The sequence below is a fragment of the Pseudophryne corroboree genome, chromosome 1 (assembly GCF_028390025.1).
Source record: "Pseudophryne corroboree isolate aPseCor3 chromosome 1, aPseCor3.hap2, whole genome shotgun sequence".
Taxonomy (NCBI): Eukaryota; Metazoa; Chordata; class Amphibia; order Anura; family Myobatrachidae; genus Pseudophryne; species Pseudophryne corroboree.
In genome coordinates, this window is record NC_086444.1 from 686,495,058 (window position 1) to 686,514,872 (window position 19,815).

Consider the following 19,815-nt stretch of genomic DNA (forward strand, 5'->3'; position numbering starts at 1 on the left):
GAATGATATTCACAATTACTGTAACCACTTCCAACATTAAAAAGAAAGTAAAAAAAAAGAAAAAGGGAATACATCACAGAGACACAGATTCTTACAGTTCAGACACTTCTGCGCGCTCCTCTGCTCTCTCCAGCTCTCCCTCAAGAATGACCAGTTTACGTGCAACCTAAAAACAATACCACTAGGATTAGAACAGACCTAGGCAGCAGCTTAGAATAAGCCATATTCCAATAATAAAACAACTTATGAAAAAGGCAAAACAACAGATGGTGTCGTTAGCCTATAGCAATCCTGTGTGTGCATGTGCAGATTTAAAAAAAATAAATAAATAAAAAAATATATATATATATATATATATATATATATATATATATATATCCCGTAAAAGTAAACAAAAGGTAATTAAGGCTTGCTTTAGATTACATTACATTGCAACTCATTTGTTTCTGCTTCAATGCTCCACTCAAAGAATGTGCATCTTGTTTGAATTTAAAGCTAAAGCCCTCACAACTACACATAATCAGTCTGATTGCGAGTCCCGCAAGTGTAAATGCGGAAGGATCTGGCAGATATCTGCACACTGCACAAACACTGTATAAAGACATTGCAGAAAATGCATATGGCAGACCAGACACACACACATGGATGGGCAGGCAGATTGACCATTCTGGTGACTGAGCACTCGTTCTATGAAATGTATGTTTCTAGGCAGAGAACATGAACTATTCTGTCTTATGGGATATTTATGGGTACACAAGCTGACTTCTGTGCACAGTTGTAGCAACAGTAAAGCGGTGTACACACCTGGCCGATCCACCGACCCATCTAACGACTGGTAAGTGCATACACACTTATTGTCCACCTTAAGCGTCGTGCCTGACATCACAACTGGGCAGCCTCATCAAGATGTCAGTCACCTGTGGTACCTGCATCGGATGTATTGGAATCAGCTTTGTTGCAAGACCAACGTGATGTGTCTGAACGTAGTACTTTACAGACATATCGGGAGTTGACCCCCACAGGCAGGCTCGCAATAGATCGGCTGTTTGATTGAATGGATGATTTATCGCTCAGTGTGTACCCAGCTTTACGTTACTTGTAGGTTCAGGCGGATCTACTGCATGGAGTGGGTGCAAGTTCAGATACTAATACGGATAACTGAGAAGTAAAACACATTGGGCGGGATGGATTTCTGCATGCAGATTCTTGGCACACACAGGCAGATTCCTGCATTGACATAACCAAGTAGGCTCCTGTAGCCGTACAGAAAAGCAGCCTCAGAATCCACTGCAATGTGGGGACTACATATTGCAATGTCTGACTGTTTTAGGTGGAGCACGTTGCAGCTAAGTGCTCATTTTTAAACCTAATTTTGTCTTGTGTAAATTAAGGATACAGGACTAATCACAGTTTGAAGAAAAGGTTATACAGTGGAGTCTGATTATAAAGCCATTGTTTTCGGTGTTCCAAAATCCTGTATCTCCCACAATCTTCCTTCAACACATACATTTATGGATGACAGTAGGGGGACTGTACCAACACCACTGATGAGGATCAAGACCAGAAAACTGAAAAATGACAGAATCCCCACAGCCAGTGCAGAAAAACTAGGTGCAGATTTTCCCACTTTACAAGGCTAACTCCACCCAAATATAATTGTCCATTTTGGGTGGAGTTCACCTTCTATTGTGTCTTGCACAGTTAGTAAACCCAGCAGTTTGCTTAATACTTTTCGCGCTTCAAGGAGAAGATTAAGTTGCTGAATGTATGCCTGCAAGTATCTTGCATGCATTTGCAATGGGATGCTCAGAAAACTGCATATACAAGTACGTGAATGCGGTGTCAAATATACACACATCTTATGAAAATATGCAATTTTTCCATGCCCGTTATTTTCAGTGATGCACGGGCGACCAAATAAATTATACATCAAGTTAGTTTGCCTAGATGTAAGCCTGGGCATTGTACAACCAGCACTTACATGAGCTGTAAAATTCTACAAAATTAATCCTTCAATCCCTGTACTCTCTATTCTAATTGCCTCTACTCACCTCCTCGTATTTGCGATCTGCTTCCTCTGCAATGTGTTTGGCTTCTTTGAGTTGCATCTCCTGAATTTCCATTTTCTCTTCATCTTTCATGGCCCTATTTTCTATCACCTTCATACCTCTGCAAGAAAAAAAAACAAAAAACAACCCAAAACATTACTTTAATTTGATACATTCTCTAAACATGCAGTATTGCTAAAATGGATGGCGGTCATTAGGTCAACATGAGTTAGGTCGACAACGTTTTGTCGACCCGCATTAGGCAGACATGATCACTAGGTCGACGTGGAAAAGGTCAACATGAGTTTTTCACAATTTTTTTTCATCTTTTGACCTTTTTCATACTTAACGATCCATATGCACTACAATTGGAAGCGGTAACCTGTGCAGAGCGCAGTGAGGCACCTTGCCCGAAGCATGGCGAGCGAAGAGAGCCATGCGAGGGGACACTGTGCACTTTACAAAGAAAACACCACCAAAAAAAAAGTAAAAAAACACAACTCATGTTGACCTTTTTCCATGTCGACCTAGCACATGTTGACGTAATGACCACGTCGACCAAGTGATCATGTCGACCTAACGAACCACACCCAGCTAAAATATCAGACCATCCACCCAGACAATGGAATCAATTCATTTAGGTGTGAGATACAGATGTGCTCATGCTCCTCTATTTGTTGCAAATGCACCTTGTTTGCAGTGAATAGTGAGCTCACGACTATTCACGGACATGTGCCTATGCATGGCTGCAACTATTTGCAGGAGGCTGCATAAAATCACTAGTGAAGTGTACGCATACGGCTAGGGATTTTATTCAACCTGAGTAAGGGCACATCTGTAGTTGGGCCACAAGTAAAAGAGGCTATATGCCGCACTTACTGTATTGCCAGACTTGCAGATTTTTGTTCATAGCCTCATAGGACTACATACAAAAACCCACAAATCTAGGGTGATGTTGGACGGTGAACATTGGTGCCGTTACAACAACTTCCCCTTCCTTCCCCGATCCGAACTGAACCCATTGTTGGACAGAGCCTTACCTATATACAATATATATGCTTGTGAACAGATAAAGCTGTGATGTAATACACAGTAGGAACCTTGCACTGAAAACAAATGTGATATTGTTCTGCTTATAAGATTTAACTGGAAAGCTTCTGCCGACTATTGTAAATAATCTGGTATAAATCTGGGGATTGTACTGCCTGTGAGCTTGGCAGAGAGGCAACAAAATAATTGCTTTATTACGCCAAGTCAAGTTTTGTAATAAATAATATATATATATATATATATATATATATATATTGTCAAAGTCAGAAAAATATCACGATGCACACTACCATATTTGCACCTCATACAGGTCCGCGCTGCGCATGCGTGCGCTCTCCCGTGCGTGCGCATACCCGCTGTTACGTGCACCCGCAGGCGCATGGTATGCGCATTTACGGTAGAGTTTCTGTGTGCCCAGCGTGCGACTCAATCGTTACATATTTTAACTATATAATGTATTTTGTAGATCATGGTCCCCTTGATAGATTCTGAAAGTTTAGTTAATATAGCATGTTCATGGACAAAGAGATCCCTCTTTGTTTGATACGAAGGGTCAGACATGGGTCATACAGTGGTGTTTAGTATCCATCGGAAGAGTATTTAATTAGCAATATTCCGGTGTTGGTTTGAAGCGGATTAATCGCTCGTGCGAATAGTTATGGACATAAGAAGTTTATGTACATTTACTATTATTTGCACTTACTTATCCATGCGGCGGGAAACCTAGCTTCCCACCCACCTGAGCAGTTGGAAATAGACACAGCCCACCTGTATGAATCAACCTATGACCTTTTGTTATAATGCAAAGACGAATTCCTGTGTCCAATGAACAATGAGATTGTAGGGACCATTGAATTGTATTGTGTGTGGAGCATAAATAGACAAGCCGATCTGATCCAGCTCACTCTCTTCAACGGTTCTCATTGCTGATAATCGGGAGCTGGATATCCAGAGGCGCATGCGATTGTTTCCCTTTGTGCGTAAGTTTTCTCCGCAATCATATTTGTCTTTATTGTTATTGTGAGCCATATCTCTCTCTCTCTCTCTCTCTCTCTCTTCCTCTTTCTCTCTCATTTTCCCTTAAACGTAATTGTATTGTATTGTATTTCATGTGTAGTTATCTGGTTAGTCTATGTTATATTGGTAGTGTATGACTTGTATTGTATTATTCTTTTTCAAGTATAACATTCATATAAGGCGTTAGACCCTAAGCCCGGTATTTGTGTATTTCTTATAGTGTTAAGTATTCTCAGAGCGTCGGAGACGCTCGAACAGCTTTTAAGTTAATAAGGTTACACTGTGTTGCATCTACACCCTACCATTATACTAAGGTTTTCCTGTATAATACATTGTTCATGGTTTACATATAAAAGGTTTAACATTGAGAGCATCAGCGCCGTTGGTGATCTCCTCGTGGTCCCGAGCGTCCGCTACGCTATAGCGAACCATTACGTTAGTCGGCAGCCAATAGCGTGCCTGCCTGTGATCTCTTGGCCGTGAGCGAACGTGACGCTTGAGCGTCTCGACTACGGCTAAGCGATTGCTACGCAACGTGCGTACCCTTACGGTACTCCATACGTCAATAGCGTACAGTGTTCTTAGACCTCTTAAAGGGTTTTAAATAAGATAAATATTTGGCTTTATCTATATATATATATATATATATATATATATACATACACACACACACACACACACACACACACACACACACACACACAGGTTGAGTATCCCATATCCAAATATTCCGAAATACGGAATATTCCGAAATACTGACTTTTTTGAGTGAGAGATCGTGAAACCTTTGTTTTTTGATGGCTCAATGTACACAAACTTTGTTTAATACTCAAAGTTATTAAAAAAATTGTATTAAATGACCTTCAGGCTGTGTATATAAGGTGTATATGAAACAAATGAATTGTGTGAATGTACACACACTTTGTTTAATGCACAAAGTTATAAAAAAAATATTGGCTAAAATTACCTTCAGGCTGGGTGTATAAGGTGTATATGTAACATAAATTCATTCTGTGCTTAGATTTAGGTCCCATCACAATGATCTCTCATTATGGTATGCAATTATTCGAAAATACGGAAAAATCCGATATCCAAAAATTCCTATGGTCTCAAGCATTTTGGATAAAGGATACTCAACCTGTATATATATATATATATATATATATATATATATATTATATATATATATAGCAGAGAAAAAACAGGTGGCACTCACAGACTTGAAACACTGTGAAACGAACTTCACTCCGTGAAGTGTTTATTGAAAATGACAGGTCATTTTCAATAAACACTTCACGGAGTGAAGTTCGTTTCACAGTGTTTCAAGTCTGTGAGTGCCACCTGTTTTTTCTCTGCTACATGTGGGTGGACCAGCATGTCCACAAGGAAGGGCACCTCAGCCAGTTAACAGGAGGAGTGCCGGGGCAGATTTTGGGTATATATATATATATATATATATATATATATATATATATATATATATATATATATTATATTATTACAAAATTTCACATACATACATACATACATACATACTTTTTTGTATACTGAGAAAATGTCTCATCTCAATTTGCTGTGCTACATTTAGTCGTACCGTTTCAGATTATGGTGTCTGTGTAGATGGAGTACTGCCACTCTAATTGAAATAGCTATTAATTGAGCTCACTAATCGGGTATTATCTATGTCAGTTTGGTTTATACATTAACCTTTTTTTTTTTTTTTTTAAAGCTTTTTTTAAATACATTCTGTGTCGCAAATACGCGCTATAGTGCATATTTTAACCAGTTCTGTGGTCCGAGGACTCGCTTTTCTAAACTGTGTGGGGTGTGGGTGAGGCGAGAGGGTGACAGTGCTGCTGGTCTGTACAGCATACAGGACACTTAGTACAACCACTGGATTCGAGAATTTATGTGCTGAGTGATCAACTTCAGTGACACTCTCACTGTGCTGGCTGTCTTTGTTGGTTGCTGCTGGTTACTGTAAAGACAGCCAGCACAGTGAGTGTCACTGAAGTTGATCACTCAGCACATAAATTCTCGAATCCAGTGGATGTACTAAGTGTCCGAAGTCGGCGGTCAGGATGCCGGCATTCAGTATACCGACACCAGCATCCCGATCGCAGCAATGCCGACAAGGATGCAGAGGGTACCCCCTAACCTCCCACCTCTAACCCTCTGTTGTCCGCAGCCTAAACCTAACCCCCCCCCCCCCTTAGTGCCTAACACTTATCCCCCCTCTCTGCAGCTTAACCTAACCTCCCAAACCCCATATCCCAACCCCACCCCCCCTCCCGCACGCTAAACCTGTGGTGGCAGTGCATACTTACCTTCAGGATGCTGACTGTCAGGATATCGTTACCGGGGTCCTGATCTCCTTGGGATGCCAGCGTCGGTGTTCTGGCGTCTGTCAGGATTCCAGCATCGGTATTACGGCTGCTGGGATCCCGAACACATACTTCCAATATGATAACAGCCCAGCAGCATTGTCAACCTCTCACCCCTCCCTCCCCCACAACACTTTTGTAGTGTCTAAATAAAGTCTGGGGCCCCTATTATAGCGGCACCATAAACCCATTACATATATAAAATGTATTATTTAGTAATGTTGTCCTGTTTTATAATCATATAATTGTTAAGTTCTCTACCTGGCGCAATGTGCATAATGTGCTCTGCCTGGTGCAACGTGTATAATGGGCTCTGCCTGGCGCAATGTGTATAACGTGCTCTACCTGGCGCAATGTGTATAACGTGCTCTACCTGGTGCAATGTGTATAATGGGCTCTGCCTGGCGCAATGTGTATAACGTGCTCTACCTAGTGCAATGTGTGGCACAGTGTGTATAACGTGCTCTGCCTGGCGCAATGTGTATAACGTGCTCTACCTGGCACAATGTGTATAATGTGCTTTCCTTGACTCAGTGTGTATAGGAGGTTCTACCTGGTGCAATGTGTATAAACGGCACTACTGTGTGGAGTAATGTGAATTGGTACTATTATGTGACCACGCCCCTTCCCCACAAAGCCACACCCCTAAAAAAAATGGCATGCACTGTCGCAGTTTCCAGTGTGAGTGGGGGAAGCACTAATTCTCTGTCTAGTTACATCTATAGTGCGGGGTGTCCTGTATGCTACACAGCCCAGCAGCATCGTCACCCCATCCTCCCCCTTCCACCACTTTTGTAGTGTCCAAATCAAGTTTGTGTTTTTATATTTGAATCATTAATAAGACTAATTAAAACCTTCATTCCGATGGCACCGAGAAAAGGACAGGTAGGACCCCAATTTTTAAAAGTGAGGGGTCCCTGGGACCCATTTTTTTTTGGTCTCAGCGTAATCACTGCAAGTTACATATTAAATTGAAGTGTGCCCCCACGTAAAGAAGAATTATTTCCTCCTTTTTCCTTGTGATGCCAATATTGGACGATCAGAAACTGAAATGATTCTGGTTATGGTTCATTAGATAAACCGTAAAAAGGTCAACGGTGTCTAGGTCGACTTGCACAAAGTCGATATGAGAAAAAGGTTGACACATGCAAAAGGACAACATGAGGTTTTTGTTTTTTTAATGTTTCTCTGGTGTCAATTTTTTTTTTACTTTTAGCACATGGGCCCCCAATTAGTGCACCGCTTCACTCACCATGCTTCGAGCACGGTGCCTCATTCCGCTACAGCTGTGCCCGGCACAGGTTACCGTTCTCAATAGTATTCCATGTGGATGGTAAAGTATGAATTGTTATAAATATGTAAAAAAATGGTAGACTCTAATGCCGGTTGACCTAAAGACTAGATACCAAGGATTATCCATCATGCTATTTCCAACACTATAGCATCATTGGCAGTTTTTATTTTCTGGAAAAGGATTATACAAGTACAGGGTTCTCTGAACCAAGGAGATAATAGATGAACTTTGATTTTAGCATATTTACACAAATTATCACTAAACACATTTCTTCCTAAAGTTACTGTGAGCTACACAAAGGACATAGTGGAATAATGAAGCAGCGTGTACAGACAAAAACAAAACAAAACACTTCTTAAAAGCATTTTTACAGACCAACACCCACCAGGAAAACTCCATTCTGGGTATTCTGGATAAAAGATCATATACCTGCATTTTGGCAAATACATTTCTGTTTGGTGACAAGTAGAGAAGTAGGGTCACACATATTCTACTAGTGTTCATTTTACGAAAGAGATTTGTTAGGTAATTGGAAAGTTTCATATACACCAGAAATGGAAATTTTATAATGCTGCCGTGTTCAAATTTTACCATTTTGTATTCCATGATGTCCCCGTAAAAAACCTGCCACCTAACTGCTTTATCTCTTATATGGACAGCCCAAGCCCTCAATACTATGCACTATTATCAACATACCCATCATTTCCCAGTAGACAACACTGCATATTTTTGAATTGAGGAGATAATTACACATCCATTAGACTGAGATCTTTTGGAGAACATAATGTTATAATGGGGAGCCAAATTATGGAAGTATCATGGCGAGTTCTGCAATTAGACTTTTCTCCGGCAGGGTCCACAGATTATCCACAGGATAACATTGGGATATGAGGTAGCGACAGCAGATTGGCACCAATCGATCAAAAGCTTTCTGGCCTCCCAGGATGCAACAGGCCCGTCCATATATCCCCATCCACTGGTTCAGGCAAATCAGTTGTATTCCAAAGCACTAGGCAAATCAGTTTTTTGTTTGGTACGGCAGGACCCGGACCATGGCAATGGGCTGCTTTAGCAGCCATAAGCTTTTTTTATTATATTTTTATAGTCATTTTTTTTAGCGATCTTTTAAAAAGCATCTTATACGTACCTTGGAAAGAGTCGCTCCGAAAACTCCCCGCCGGGTCGCAACAGCGCTTAACCACGTGTAGACTGCTGTTTCAGCGGGCGTCTGTGTAGGATGTACTAGCAAGTCCAGCTTGACGCTACCAGGCTGTGGCCGGAGCATGGGGAGAAGGTAAGGCATCTGTTCCGCTTAGTAGGATAAACGCGAGACACAGCCGCACTGTTTCAGGATTGAGAATACCGAGCAGTCGCTGACGGGGCTGCCACCTCGGATGCACCAGTGCTAGGCCTCAGGGATCATAGGCTCCAGGGGTAGTATGAGGCCACGATCCCTAGGGTTGATGTCAGCAGTGGGGAGTAAGACTCTTCCTTGGTCACACCTTCCCCCGGTTCATGACCAGTTTCCTCCGAGTTTCCCGCCATGAACAGAGTTACTGCTTCTGTCTGAGACGCTGTATATCTAAAAGGACCCAGTTACAGCATAGGCGGCTGTGTGGCTGGTGCATCCGTGTTCATTTGGGTGTCTGTGTACACTAACGTCTGGATCCACTCAGCGTTCACTAACTTTTTGATCGATCCTGGAAGCGGGGTGAAATCTCCCTGTATCCCACTCTCCTGAGCCAGGTGATACAGCGCTAAGTCTCTATCTACCATTGAGTACAAATAGTTGGCTAAGTGCCTGATGCATACGAGTCTGTAAACTATTACTGTGGTTCTTTCACTGTGCGACTGAATACGTTAAAACTCTTATATAAGGAAATGCAGTAATAGGTTTCTCCTAGATACTTGAAAAGTATCTGTAGTTGATTATGTCCTCATATTGCTTATTATACTAATGTATAACCTGTGACCGATTGCTAGCATGATTGCTGACTGCAATAATTTAATAATTCAGTCAGTCTTCTGTGTATTCCGATCCTCAATGCTGGTGCAAAGCTTTGTATGTCACTTTAACAAAATGTAAAGTGATTGCAGTCACAAATTGTGTAGTAATACTGTACGTGTGTGATTTATTTATCATATCTAAAAGAGGCAAGGGGGAGCAGTATACCCACAGCAGCATCAACACTCATTTCATGTTTGTCTGGCAAAGCTAGGTTAACCTCTCAGGATCTGGTTCAAAATGGATTATGTGCAAATTGTGTTAGCTTTCACCAAAGCCTCTTAAATAATCCGAGGCAGGCAGAGGTTCAAGTTGAACCACCATGTGCTACTTTTGCACAGACATTATCCAGTATAGCTGATCCGATAATGCCAGCTCCTATACCAGAGATAGGTTACCCTATTAACCCTTACACACAACATTCCACCTGGGGTTTATCACATCCAGCACAGGAATTGGCAGCCTCTCAAAAAAAGCAGGCTGAGAAGTGGAAAGTAAATCCCAGACATAAAACAACATCTTCACAGTCTACACAAGTCTCATCACACTCCGGGTCTGCATACACAGAGACTAGGAGGAAGGCCTCAGCTCAGTGGACATATCTGAGCTAATTAGTGCTATGAAAGCCATTCTATCCTTAGAGGCAGCAGAGCCTTTGTTAAAATCTAAGGCACCTGTGTTTAAATATCTCAAAAGTAGTTAGGACTGAGTTTCCTGGGTCAGAAAAGCTGATGCAAATTATGCAAGAGGCCTGGGTTAAGCCCAGTTCGAAGTTTAGAATTCCAAAGAAATGGAATTCACATTCTCCTCTTCCAGCTGGGGAATGTTTATAAAGGGAGGTGGCTCCCAAAGTAGATACGCATGTCATTCGATTGGTGAGGAAAACTACATTACCTCTACCTTCAGCATCATTAAATGATGTCACAGATAGGAAAATAGATGGTTTTCTAAAAACGAAATTTATGGTAAGAACTTACAGTTGTTAAATCTATTTCTGCGAGGTACACTGGGCTCCACAAGGATTAACATCGGGGTGTAGAGTAGGATCTTGATCTGAGGCACCAACAGGCTCAAAGCTTTGACTGTTCTCAAGATGCAAAGCTCCGCCTCCTCTATAACCCCACCTCTGTGCACAGGAGCTCAGTTTCATTAACCAGTGCAATGCAGTAGCAGGTAAAAGACAATCATTAGTAGCTAAATACACCACACACTCACTACAGGAGAAGGTGTCAGCGGCTAATGCCCTACCAACCCAAAGAATCCAATTGCGGCAGGGTGGGCGCCTTGTGGAGCCCAGTGTACCTCGCAGAAAGATTTAACAACGGTTCTTACCATAAATCTCGTTTTCTGCTGCGGGGTACACTGGGCCTCACAAGGATTAACATCGGGGATGTCCTAAAGCAGTTCCTTATGGGAGGGGACGCACTGTAGCAGGCACAAGAACCCAGCGTCCAAAGGAAGCATCCTGGGAGGCGGAAGTATCGAAGGCATAGAACCTTATTGAATGTGTTGACTGAGGACCACGTAGCAGCCTTGCACAATTGTTCAAGGGTCGCATCACAGCGGGCCGCCCAAGAAGGTCCAACAGACCGAGTAGAATAAGCCTTTACATAAGAATGTGCAATTACCATTCTAATCCATCTGGCCAATGTCTGCTTGTTAGCAGGCCAGCTACGTTTGTGAAATCCAAACAGTAAAAAGAGAGAATCAGACTTCCTAATGGAGGCAGTTCTCTTCACATAGATATGGAGAGCCCGTACCACATCCAAAGACCGCACTTTGGAAAACAACCAAGGAGAACTAAAGGCCACCACCACTAACAACCGCCCAGTCACAGTGAAAAATCAGATTGGGGGACTTAGAGGATAAGGCACCAAATTCCGAGACCCTTCTAGCTGAAGCGATAGCCAGCAAAAATAAAACCTTAAAGGAAAAGCCACTTAAGGTCTGCAGATGCAAGAGGTTCAAACGGAGACTCTTGCAAGGCCTCCAGAACCACCGACAGATCCCAAGGGGCCACGGGTGGTACAAAGGAGGCTGAATCCACAACACACCCTGAGTGAAAGTATGAACATCAGGTAGGGTAGCAATCTTTCTCTGAAACCAAACCGACAACGCAGAAATGTGAACGCTGAGGGAGGCCAGACGAAGGCCCAAGTCCAGGCCCTGTTGTAGGAAGGCCAACAGTTTGGTCGTACTAAACTTGAAAACGTCATGATTATGAGACGCGCACCAAGTAAAGTAAGATTTCCAGACCCTATGATAAATCCGAGCAGAAGCCGGTTTACGGGCCTTCAACATAGTTTGAATGACCACCTCAGAAAAACCCTTGGCCCTCAAGACGGAAGCTTCAAGAGCCATGCCGTCAAAGCCAGATGGGCCAAGTCCTGGTAAACACAAGGGCCCTGAACGAGGAGGTCTGGTCGTTGTGGAAGTAGAAGGGCCCTGTAGATCGGAGAACCAGTGCCGTCTGGGCCACGTTGGAGCAATCAGAAGTAGGTTTCCTCCTTTTTGCATGAACTTCCGTATTACTCTGGGCAGGAGCGACACCGGAGGGAACACGTACGGCAGCTGAAAGTTCCATGGAATTGCCAGAGCAGCCACGAACACTGTCCTTGCTCCGAAGTCCGGAACCTTGTAATTGTGTTGAGACCACATCTGGAAGGCCCCACTTGTCCACGAGTAGTTCAAACACCTCTGGATGGAGGCTCCACTCTCCGGCGTGTACATCCTGACGACTTGGAAAGTCCGCTTCCCAGTTTAGGACCCCCGGAATGAACACTACGGATATGGCCAGCAGATGGCGTTTTGCCCACTGAAGAATCAGTGATACTTCCCTCATTGCCATGCGGCTTCGAGTGCCGCCTTGATGATGGATGTAGGCCACCGTGATGGCGTTGTCCGATTGTACTTGAACAGGTCTGTTCTGTATCAAATGCTGGGCCAGGTTCAGTGCATTGAACACCGCCCGCAGTACCAGAATGTTTATCAGGAGTAGAGACTCCTCCTCGGTCCACCGACCCTGAAGGGAGTGTTGTTCGAACACAGCGCCCCAACCTCTTAGACTGGCATCCGTCGTCAGCAGGACCAGGAATTGAGCATACTCCACCATGTCGAAATCCGACACCATGAGACCTAACACTTGCATTGCCGAATGTATCGACACTTGCGGACGAGATAGGAAGCATCGAATCCTGTTCCTGTCCTGAAGCTTCAGGACTTTCTCCTGAAACAAGAACAACTACTGGTTTTGAGTGTCCAATAACGCTCCCAGGTGCACCAAGCTCCGAGCAGGAACCAGAGAATATTTCTTCCAGTTGACTAGCCACCCATGGGCTTTCATGAACTGGACAATCAGATCTAGATGACACAGGAGAATTTCTGGGGAGTTTGCCAGGATCAACAAATGGTCCAGGTACGGCAGGATCCTGACCCCTTGATGGCGGAGTACAGCCGTCATTACTTTGGTGAAAACTCGCGGGGTCGTTGTCAAACAAAAAGGTAACGGCCGAAATTGGCAATGAAGGTTGCCCACCGCAAACCTCAGGTACTGCTGATGTGACATTGCAATAGGAATATGCAGGCAGGCATCCTGTATGTCCAGGGAGACCATTTAGTCCCCAGGCTCCAAGGCCAGAATAATAGAGCGTACAGTTTTCATAAGAAACTTGGAGACACTCACATACTTGTTCAAGGACTTGAGATTGAGAATGGGCCGCGAGGACCCGTTCTGTTTCGGGACTAGAAACATTGGTGAATAGTACCCCTTGCCTCTTTGAGCCAGAGGCACCTGTGTATTACCACTCCTGTGGTCAGGAGGGAATGTACTACTGAATGAAGTGTGTTTGCCTTCACCGGGTCCAAAGGGACGTCTGTCAGGCAAAATCGATGAGGGGGATGTTTCTTGAAGGATACGGCGTAACCTCGAGTGACGACTTCCCTTACCCAGGCATCTGAAGTGGTCTTAAACCTTTCCTGGGCAAAACCTAGAAGCCGGACACCCACCCAGGGATCCCCCAGGGGTAGGCCTACCCCGTCATGCGGCAGGCTTGTCAGTTTTGGAAGCAGGCCGACAGGCAGCCCAGGCCCGCTTTGGTCTGGGCAGGTTTGGAAATACGAGCTTGTTTTGGGTACGCCTGACCTTTTGCTTTTCCTGGAGGACGAAAGGGCCGAGAGAAAGTACTTTTAGCCTTCGGTGCAGAAGGAGCCGTACTTGGTAGGCAAGCTGTTTTAGCAGAAGCCAGGTCAGCCACAATCTTATTGAGGTCTTCTCCAATAAGAATGTCTCCCTTAAAAGGAAGCACCTCCAGGGTTTTCTTAGAATCCATATCCACCGATCAGGATCTCAACCAAAGGATACTTCGAGCCAAGATGGACGTAGTGGCAGCCTTGGCCGCCCGCACCCTGGCATCGGAAGCTGCCTCCTTAAGGTAAAGAGAAGCCGTGGCAATATATGAGAGACATTGTCTAGCATGATCAGAAGCGTTAGAAGGTAGCTCCGCCTCCAGCTCCTGAGCCCATGCTTCAACAGCTTCATCAGCCCATGTCGCTGCAATGGTTGGTCTATGCACAGCCCCTGTTAGGTTGTAAAATCGCTTTTAAACAACCCTCCACACGTCTATCCGTCAGTTCCTTCAGAGAGGTGACGGTAGTCACTGGCAGAGCTGAAGAAACTACCACTCTTGCCACTGGAGAATCTACAGGCGGAGGAGTTTCCCAATTTTTACATAGCTTCGCAGAGAGAGGATAGCGAGCCAACAGTCTCTTATGCGGTGTGAATTTTTTTCCCGGATTTTCCCAGGATTACTGACGTATGTCAGCCAGGTGTTGAGAAGGAGGTAAAACTTGTTTAACCACCTTCTTACGTTTAAATCTGTCCGGATTTTTAGAGACAGCCTCAGGCTTAGGTTCATCAGATAATTAAAGAATGAGCCTGATAGCCTCAATCAAATCAGGGACATCCACCAGTGACTTCCCTTCCCCATCAGAAGCATCAAAGTCAGCGTCTGTGGGGCCTGTATATGCACCCATCCTCCTCAGAGGATGTGTCCGGAACAGCGGTGGATTGTGAGGAAGTAGTCTTAGTCTTGGGTGGGCGAGAGTGAGACTTATTTTTAGTTAGCGATCGGTTCAAATGCTGTAACGGAGATGAGATTTGATCTGCCCACGGTGGATTGACTGCAGGGGCCATAAACTGCTGCACTGGCAAAGGAGGTCCCACAGGGGACGTAAGTTTTGTTACCATCGTATTTAATAACGTGGAGAAGGTAGACCAAGGTGGGTCATTATTGGCCCCCAGTGCTACAGACCCACTGGGAGGTAAGGAACCCCCAGAATCTGAACTCTCAGCTGCCATGTTTTCCTCAAAAGTGTCTGCAGCATCACCTCCACGCAATGTAGGAGAAGCCCCAGTTCGGTTGCCCTGTGTAGCGGACATAATAAGCTCAATAACCGGCAACCTAGAACAATATTAGCAGCAATATACCTAGCAAGAACTCCCAGTGTAGTGTGTCAGCAGAAACCGGGAATCCAAGAGGTATATGGTGACTATAAATCACAAAGAAAAATACACCGTAAGTATATCTTGTGAAACACCTATATCAGTTAATAAACTGACGCACTTAGCCCCATCAGGTTACAGAATATAGGAGTAGCAAGCTGAGTGAAATACACGAGATGGAAGCCACGCAGCAGCTACATGCACACAGACATGTAGTCACAAATGTACAATTCAGAAGTTATTCCTAACAATAAAACTGCACTGGACTAGCAATACAAAGTAATACTCAGTATAGCTATATAGGTATATATGTAAACCGTAGATATAACAAAACACAGTAAATACTGGATGTATATCACAGGGTGTTTGTACTACACAACCCTGACTGTATGCACGCTTTCTTAACTAACACTGTCCACTGACAGGTAGAATACTCAAGGGTCCTGTAAAATGCACAGCACTGACGAGCAGGCAGCTTTACAAAGAAGGATTTGCCCAAGCAGTCCCAGGAACAGCGCAGCTCCGTGTAATAGCGGCTGACAGGGAGTGAGGGAGAGATACATGCAGCTCCAGGGCGGAAACATTTACCCAAATAGCACCCTAGGGCTGGGGAAGGGGCTACAGGTCAGGCCTCATCCCCCTGCTGGCTTCCCCACCGGGCGCTGCGTGCTGCAATGAAACGGGTTTTAACAGAGACAAAAACCCAACCTGTGCCCTGTGTCCCGGAGGCTAGTGGAGCGGCTGCCCCTTACAGTGTCCACACCAGCGCCGGATCGCGATTACAGCTTGACAAAGAGACACCTTACCTCCCCTTTGAATGCGGCTACGCGATCCAGGAGACAGCGGCGAATGTGTGTGACTAACAGAGAAGAACACAGGAGCCTCCGCTGTAGTTACCCGGCAACCAGGGCGCGGGAGTATACAGAGCCGCTGAGGGAGTGATGGAGCTGCAGCAGGAGATGTCTGACTGACATCTAACACTGCTGCAGCCCTTGAAGTCTTCAATGATTCTTTTTTCTTCTGAAAAATAGCTTTTCTTAGGGCTGCAGGAGCAGCCCCCCTGTTGTATTGGTGGTCTTCAGGTTGCCGGCGGCCGGGCTCCTGGTGACCAACATTTCGGCGCCGGAATCCCGACTGCCTGCATACAGACATCTTTTCTCCCTCTTGGGGGTCCACGACCCCCCCTGGAGGGAGAATAGATAGCGTGCACCGTGCCCGCTGCGTGGCAAGCGCAGCAAGACCACAAGGGTCTAATTTGCGCTCGCCCAGCTGTCGGTATGCCAGCGGTCGGGATTCCGGCGCCGGCATGCTGGTCACCGGGACCCCAACTGCCGGCAAACCATACTACACCCTGTTGTATGCCTGCTTACTGCATGGAACCAACTTACAAACTGAGCTCCTGTGCACGGAGGCATATAGAGGTGGAGGCGCTGTGCATCTTGGGAACAGTCAAAGCTTTGAGCCTGTTGGTGCCTCGGATCAAGATCCTACTCTACACCCCGATGTTAATCCTTGTAGAGCCCAGTGTACCCCGCAACAGAAAATTATTTTCACTTTGCCTGGGGGCAATCATAAGACCAGTCATGGCTTCAGCCTGGATGGCAAAAGCAGTGGCAGCCTGGGCTGATGCATGGGGGGATGATTTTTCAATGGCATTTAGAGAGAAAAAATAGGATTTCTTGTAGTCCGTAGGGGATACTGGGAATTCATTTAGTACCATGAGGTATAGACGGGTTCACTAGGAGCCATGGGCACTTTAAGAATTTGATAGTGTGCGCTGGCTCCTCCCTCAATGCCCCTATATACTTAGAGAGAAGGATAGATAAGGAAAGTGGTGAGATTACGAACCAGCACACACAAAACAAGAGGAAAGCCATGCTCACCAAACTTGAAACATGAACAGCAACAGCTGAACAAACCAGAATAATTAACCAAGTAACAGTGCAAGAAGAACCAAGCACTGGGCGGGTGCCCAGTATCCCCTACGGACTACGGGAGGATTTACTGGTAGGTAATTAAAAGCCTATTTTCTCTTACGTCCTAGAAGATACTGGGAATCCATTTAGCACCATGGGGAAGAACCAAAGCTCCCAAACCAGGTGGAAGAATGCAGATGTTCCTGCAAAACTGATTGACCAAACTGAAGGTCCTCAGGCCCACTCTACTATCGGCATAGTAGAGTGGGCCTGTACAGATTTTGGAACCGGCAAGCCTGCCGTGGAATAAGCATGCTGGATAGTGAGCCTGATCAAGCATGCAATTGACTGCTTTGAAGCAGGACACACAATTTATTGGGATCATAGAGAACGAACAGCGGGTCCGATTTCCTGTGACGAGCTGTTCTCTTTACATAAACCTTCAAAGCCCTCACAACATCCAAAGACTTTGAAGTAGTAGAAGTGTCCGTAAAAACCGGAACCACAATAGGTTGGTTGATGTGAAACGCAGACAACACCTTAGGAAGAAATTGCTGCCGAGTTCTGAGTTCAGCGCTGTCCTCATGGAAAATTAGGTAGGGGCTCTTGTGAGACAATGCCCCCAGCTCCGACATGTCATGCAGAAGCCAAGGCCAACAGTGGGACGGTCTTCCACGTAAGGTACTTTACGTTAACTTCCTGTAATGGTTCAAAACAGTCTGATTGGAGGAACTGCAGCACCAAATTGAGATACCAAGGTGCCGTGGGAGGCACAAAGGGAGGTCGGATGTGCAGAACACCTTTCAAAAACGTCTTGACCTCAGGGAGAGAAGCCAAATGTTTCTGAAAGAAAACGGACAAGGCTGAAATCTGTACTTTCATGTATCCTAGACGTAGGACCACATCCACTACAGACTACAGAAAAAGCAGGAAACGTCCCAGATGAAATTCCACCGCAGAACATTGTCTGCTCTCAAACCAAAGAGACAAATTTCTTCCAATATACGGTGGTAATGTTTAGACATTATCCCATTCCTGACTTGGATCATAGTCGGGATGGCCTTATCAGGTATCCCTCTCCTGGCTAGAATCAGCCGTTCAACTTCCAAGCCGTTAAATGTAGTAAGTCTTGATAGACGAACAGAACCTGTTGCAGAAGATCCTCACGAAGAGGCAGAGGCCACGGATCTTTGAGCAACATCTTGAGAAGATCTGCATGCCAGGACTTTCGAGGCCAGTTCGGAGCAATGAGGATTGCTTGAACCTTTTCCCTTTTTAGAATTCTTGGAATCAAAGAAAGTGGAGGAAACACGTACACCAGAGGGTAGAACAGAATTGTCAGAGCATCTACCGCCACTGCTTGTGTGTCCCTCGACCTGGAACAATACTTGAGCTTCTTGTTGAGTCGAGACGCCATCATGTCGATTTGTGGATATCCCCACCGATGTGTCAACCACCGGAACACCTCCGGGTGAAGGCACCACTCCCTCGGGTACAGGTCATCTCTGCTGAGGAAGTCTGCTACCCAGTTGTCTACTCCCGGAATGAAGACCGCTGACAATGCCACAGCATGTTTTTCTGCCCAGAGGAGAATTCTTGACACCTCTGACAGTGCGGCTCTGCTTTTCGTTCTGCTCTGTCTGTTTATGTACGTTACTGCCGTCACATTGTCCGATTGGACCTGAATAGCCCGATTCTGAAGAAGAGATGAGGCCTGCAGAAGGGCATTGTATATAGCCCTGAGTTCCAGGATGTTTATTGGAAGGATGACTTCCTGACTTGCCCATCTTCCCTGAAACTGCACCCCTTAGGTGACTGCACCCCAACATCTGAGGCTTGCGTCTGTGGTTAGCTGAATCCAATTCTGAATCCCAAACCTCAGACTCTCAACTAGGTGAGAAGTCTGTAGCCACCAAAGGAGGAATATCCTGTCTTTTGGCGACAGACGGATCCTCTGGTGCATGTGAAGATGCGATCCGGACCATTTGTCCAATAGATCTAGCTGGAAGGGCCTGCATGAAACCTTCCGTACTGAAGCGCCTCATAAGAGGCCACTATTTCCCCCAGAAAGCAAATGCACATATGCACTGAGATCCGAGTTGGCTTCAGGACAGCCTTAACCACTGACTGGCTTACCATTGCCTTTTCCAAGGGAAGGAACACTTTCTGAGACTGTGTCCAGTATCATTCCCAGGAAAGGCATGCTCTGTGTTGGATCTAGGCGAGAGTTTGGTAGGTTCAGAATCCACCCGTGATCTAGGAGTAGTCTGGTTGAGAGGTCAATACTGTCTAACAACCGCTCCCTGGTTGGTGCCTTTATAAGATCGTCCAGGTACGGAATTATGTTCACTCCTTGTTTGCGGAGTAGAAACATCATCTCTGCCATCACCTTGGTGAACACTCTCTGTGCCATGGAGAGACCAAATGGCAGGGCCTGGAACTGGTAGGGACAGTCCTGCAGTGAAAACCGTAAATAAGCCTGATGAGGCGGCCAGATCGGAATGTGAAGGTATTCATCCTTGATATCCAGAGGCACTAGAAATTCCCCCTCCTACAGACCTGAGATAACCGCTCTCAGAGACTCCATCTTGAATTTGAACA

General features: G+C 45.1%; 1 protein-coding gene across 4 annotated transcripts in view; it reads right to left on the reverse strand.

The window, feature by feature from the left end:
* TPM4 (tropomyosin 4) overlaps positions 1–19,815 on the reverse strand; it is a 472,203-nt gene that overhangs the window by 106,887 nt on the left and 345,501 nt on the right. For all 4 annotated transcript variants that reach the window (XM_063914761.1, XM_063914763.1, XM_063914760.1 and 1 more), the window contains 2 exons: positions 2,052–2,169; positions 96–166 (listed from right to left, as the gene is read on the reverse strand). In XM_063914761.1, coding sequence (XP_063770831.1) covers positions 96–166; positions 2,052–2,169 — 189 coding nt within the window. The remainder of the gene's footprint in view (positions 1–95; positions 167–2,051; positions 2,170–19,815) is intronic.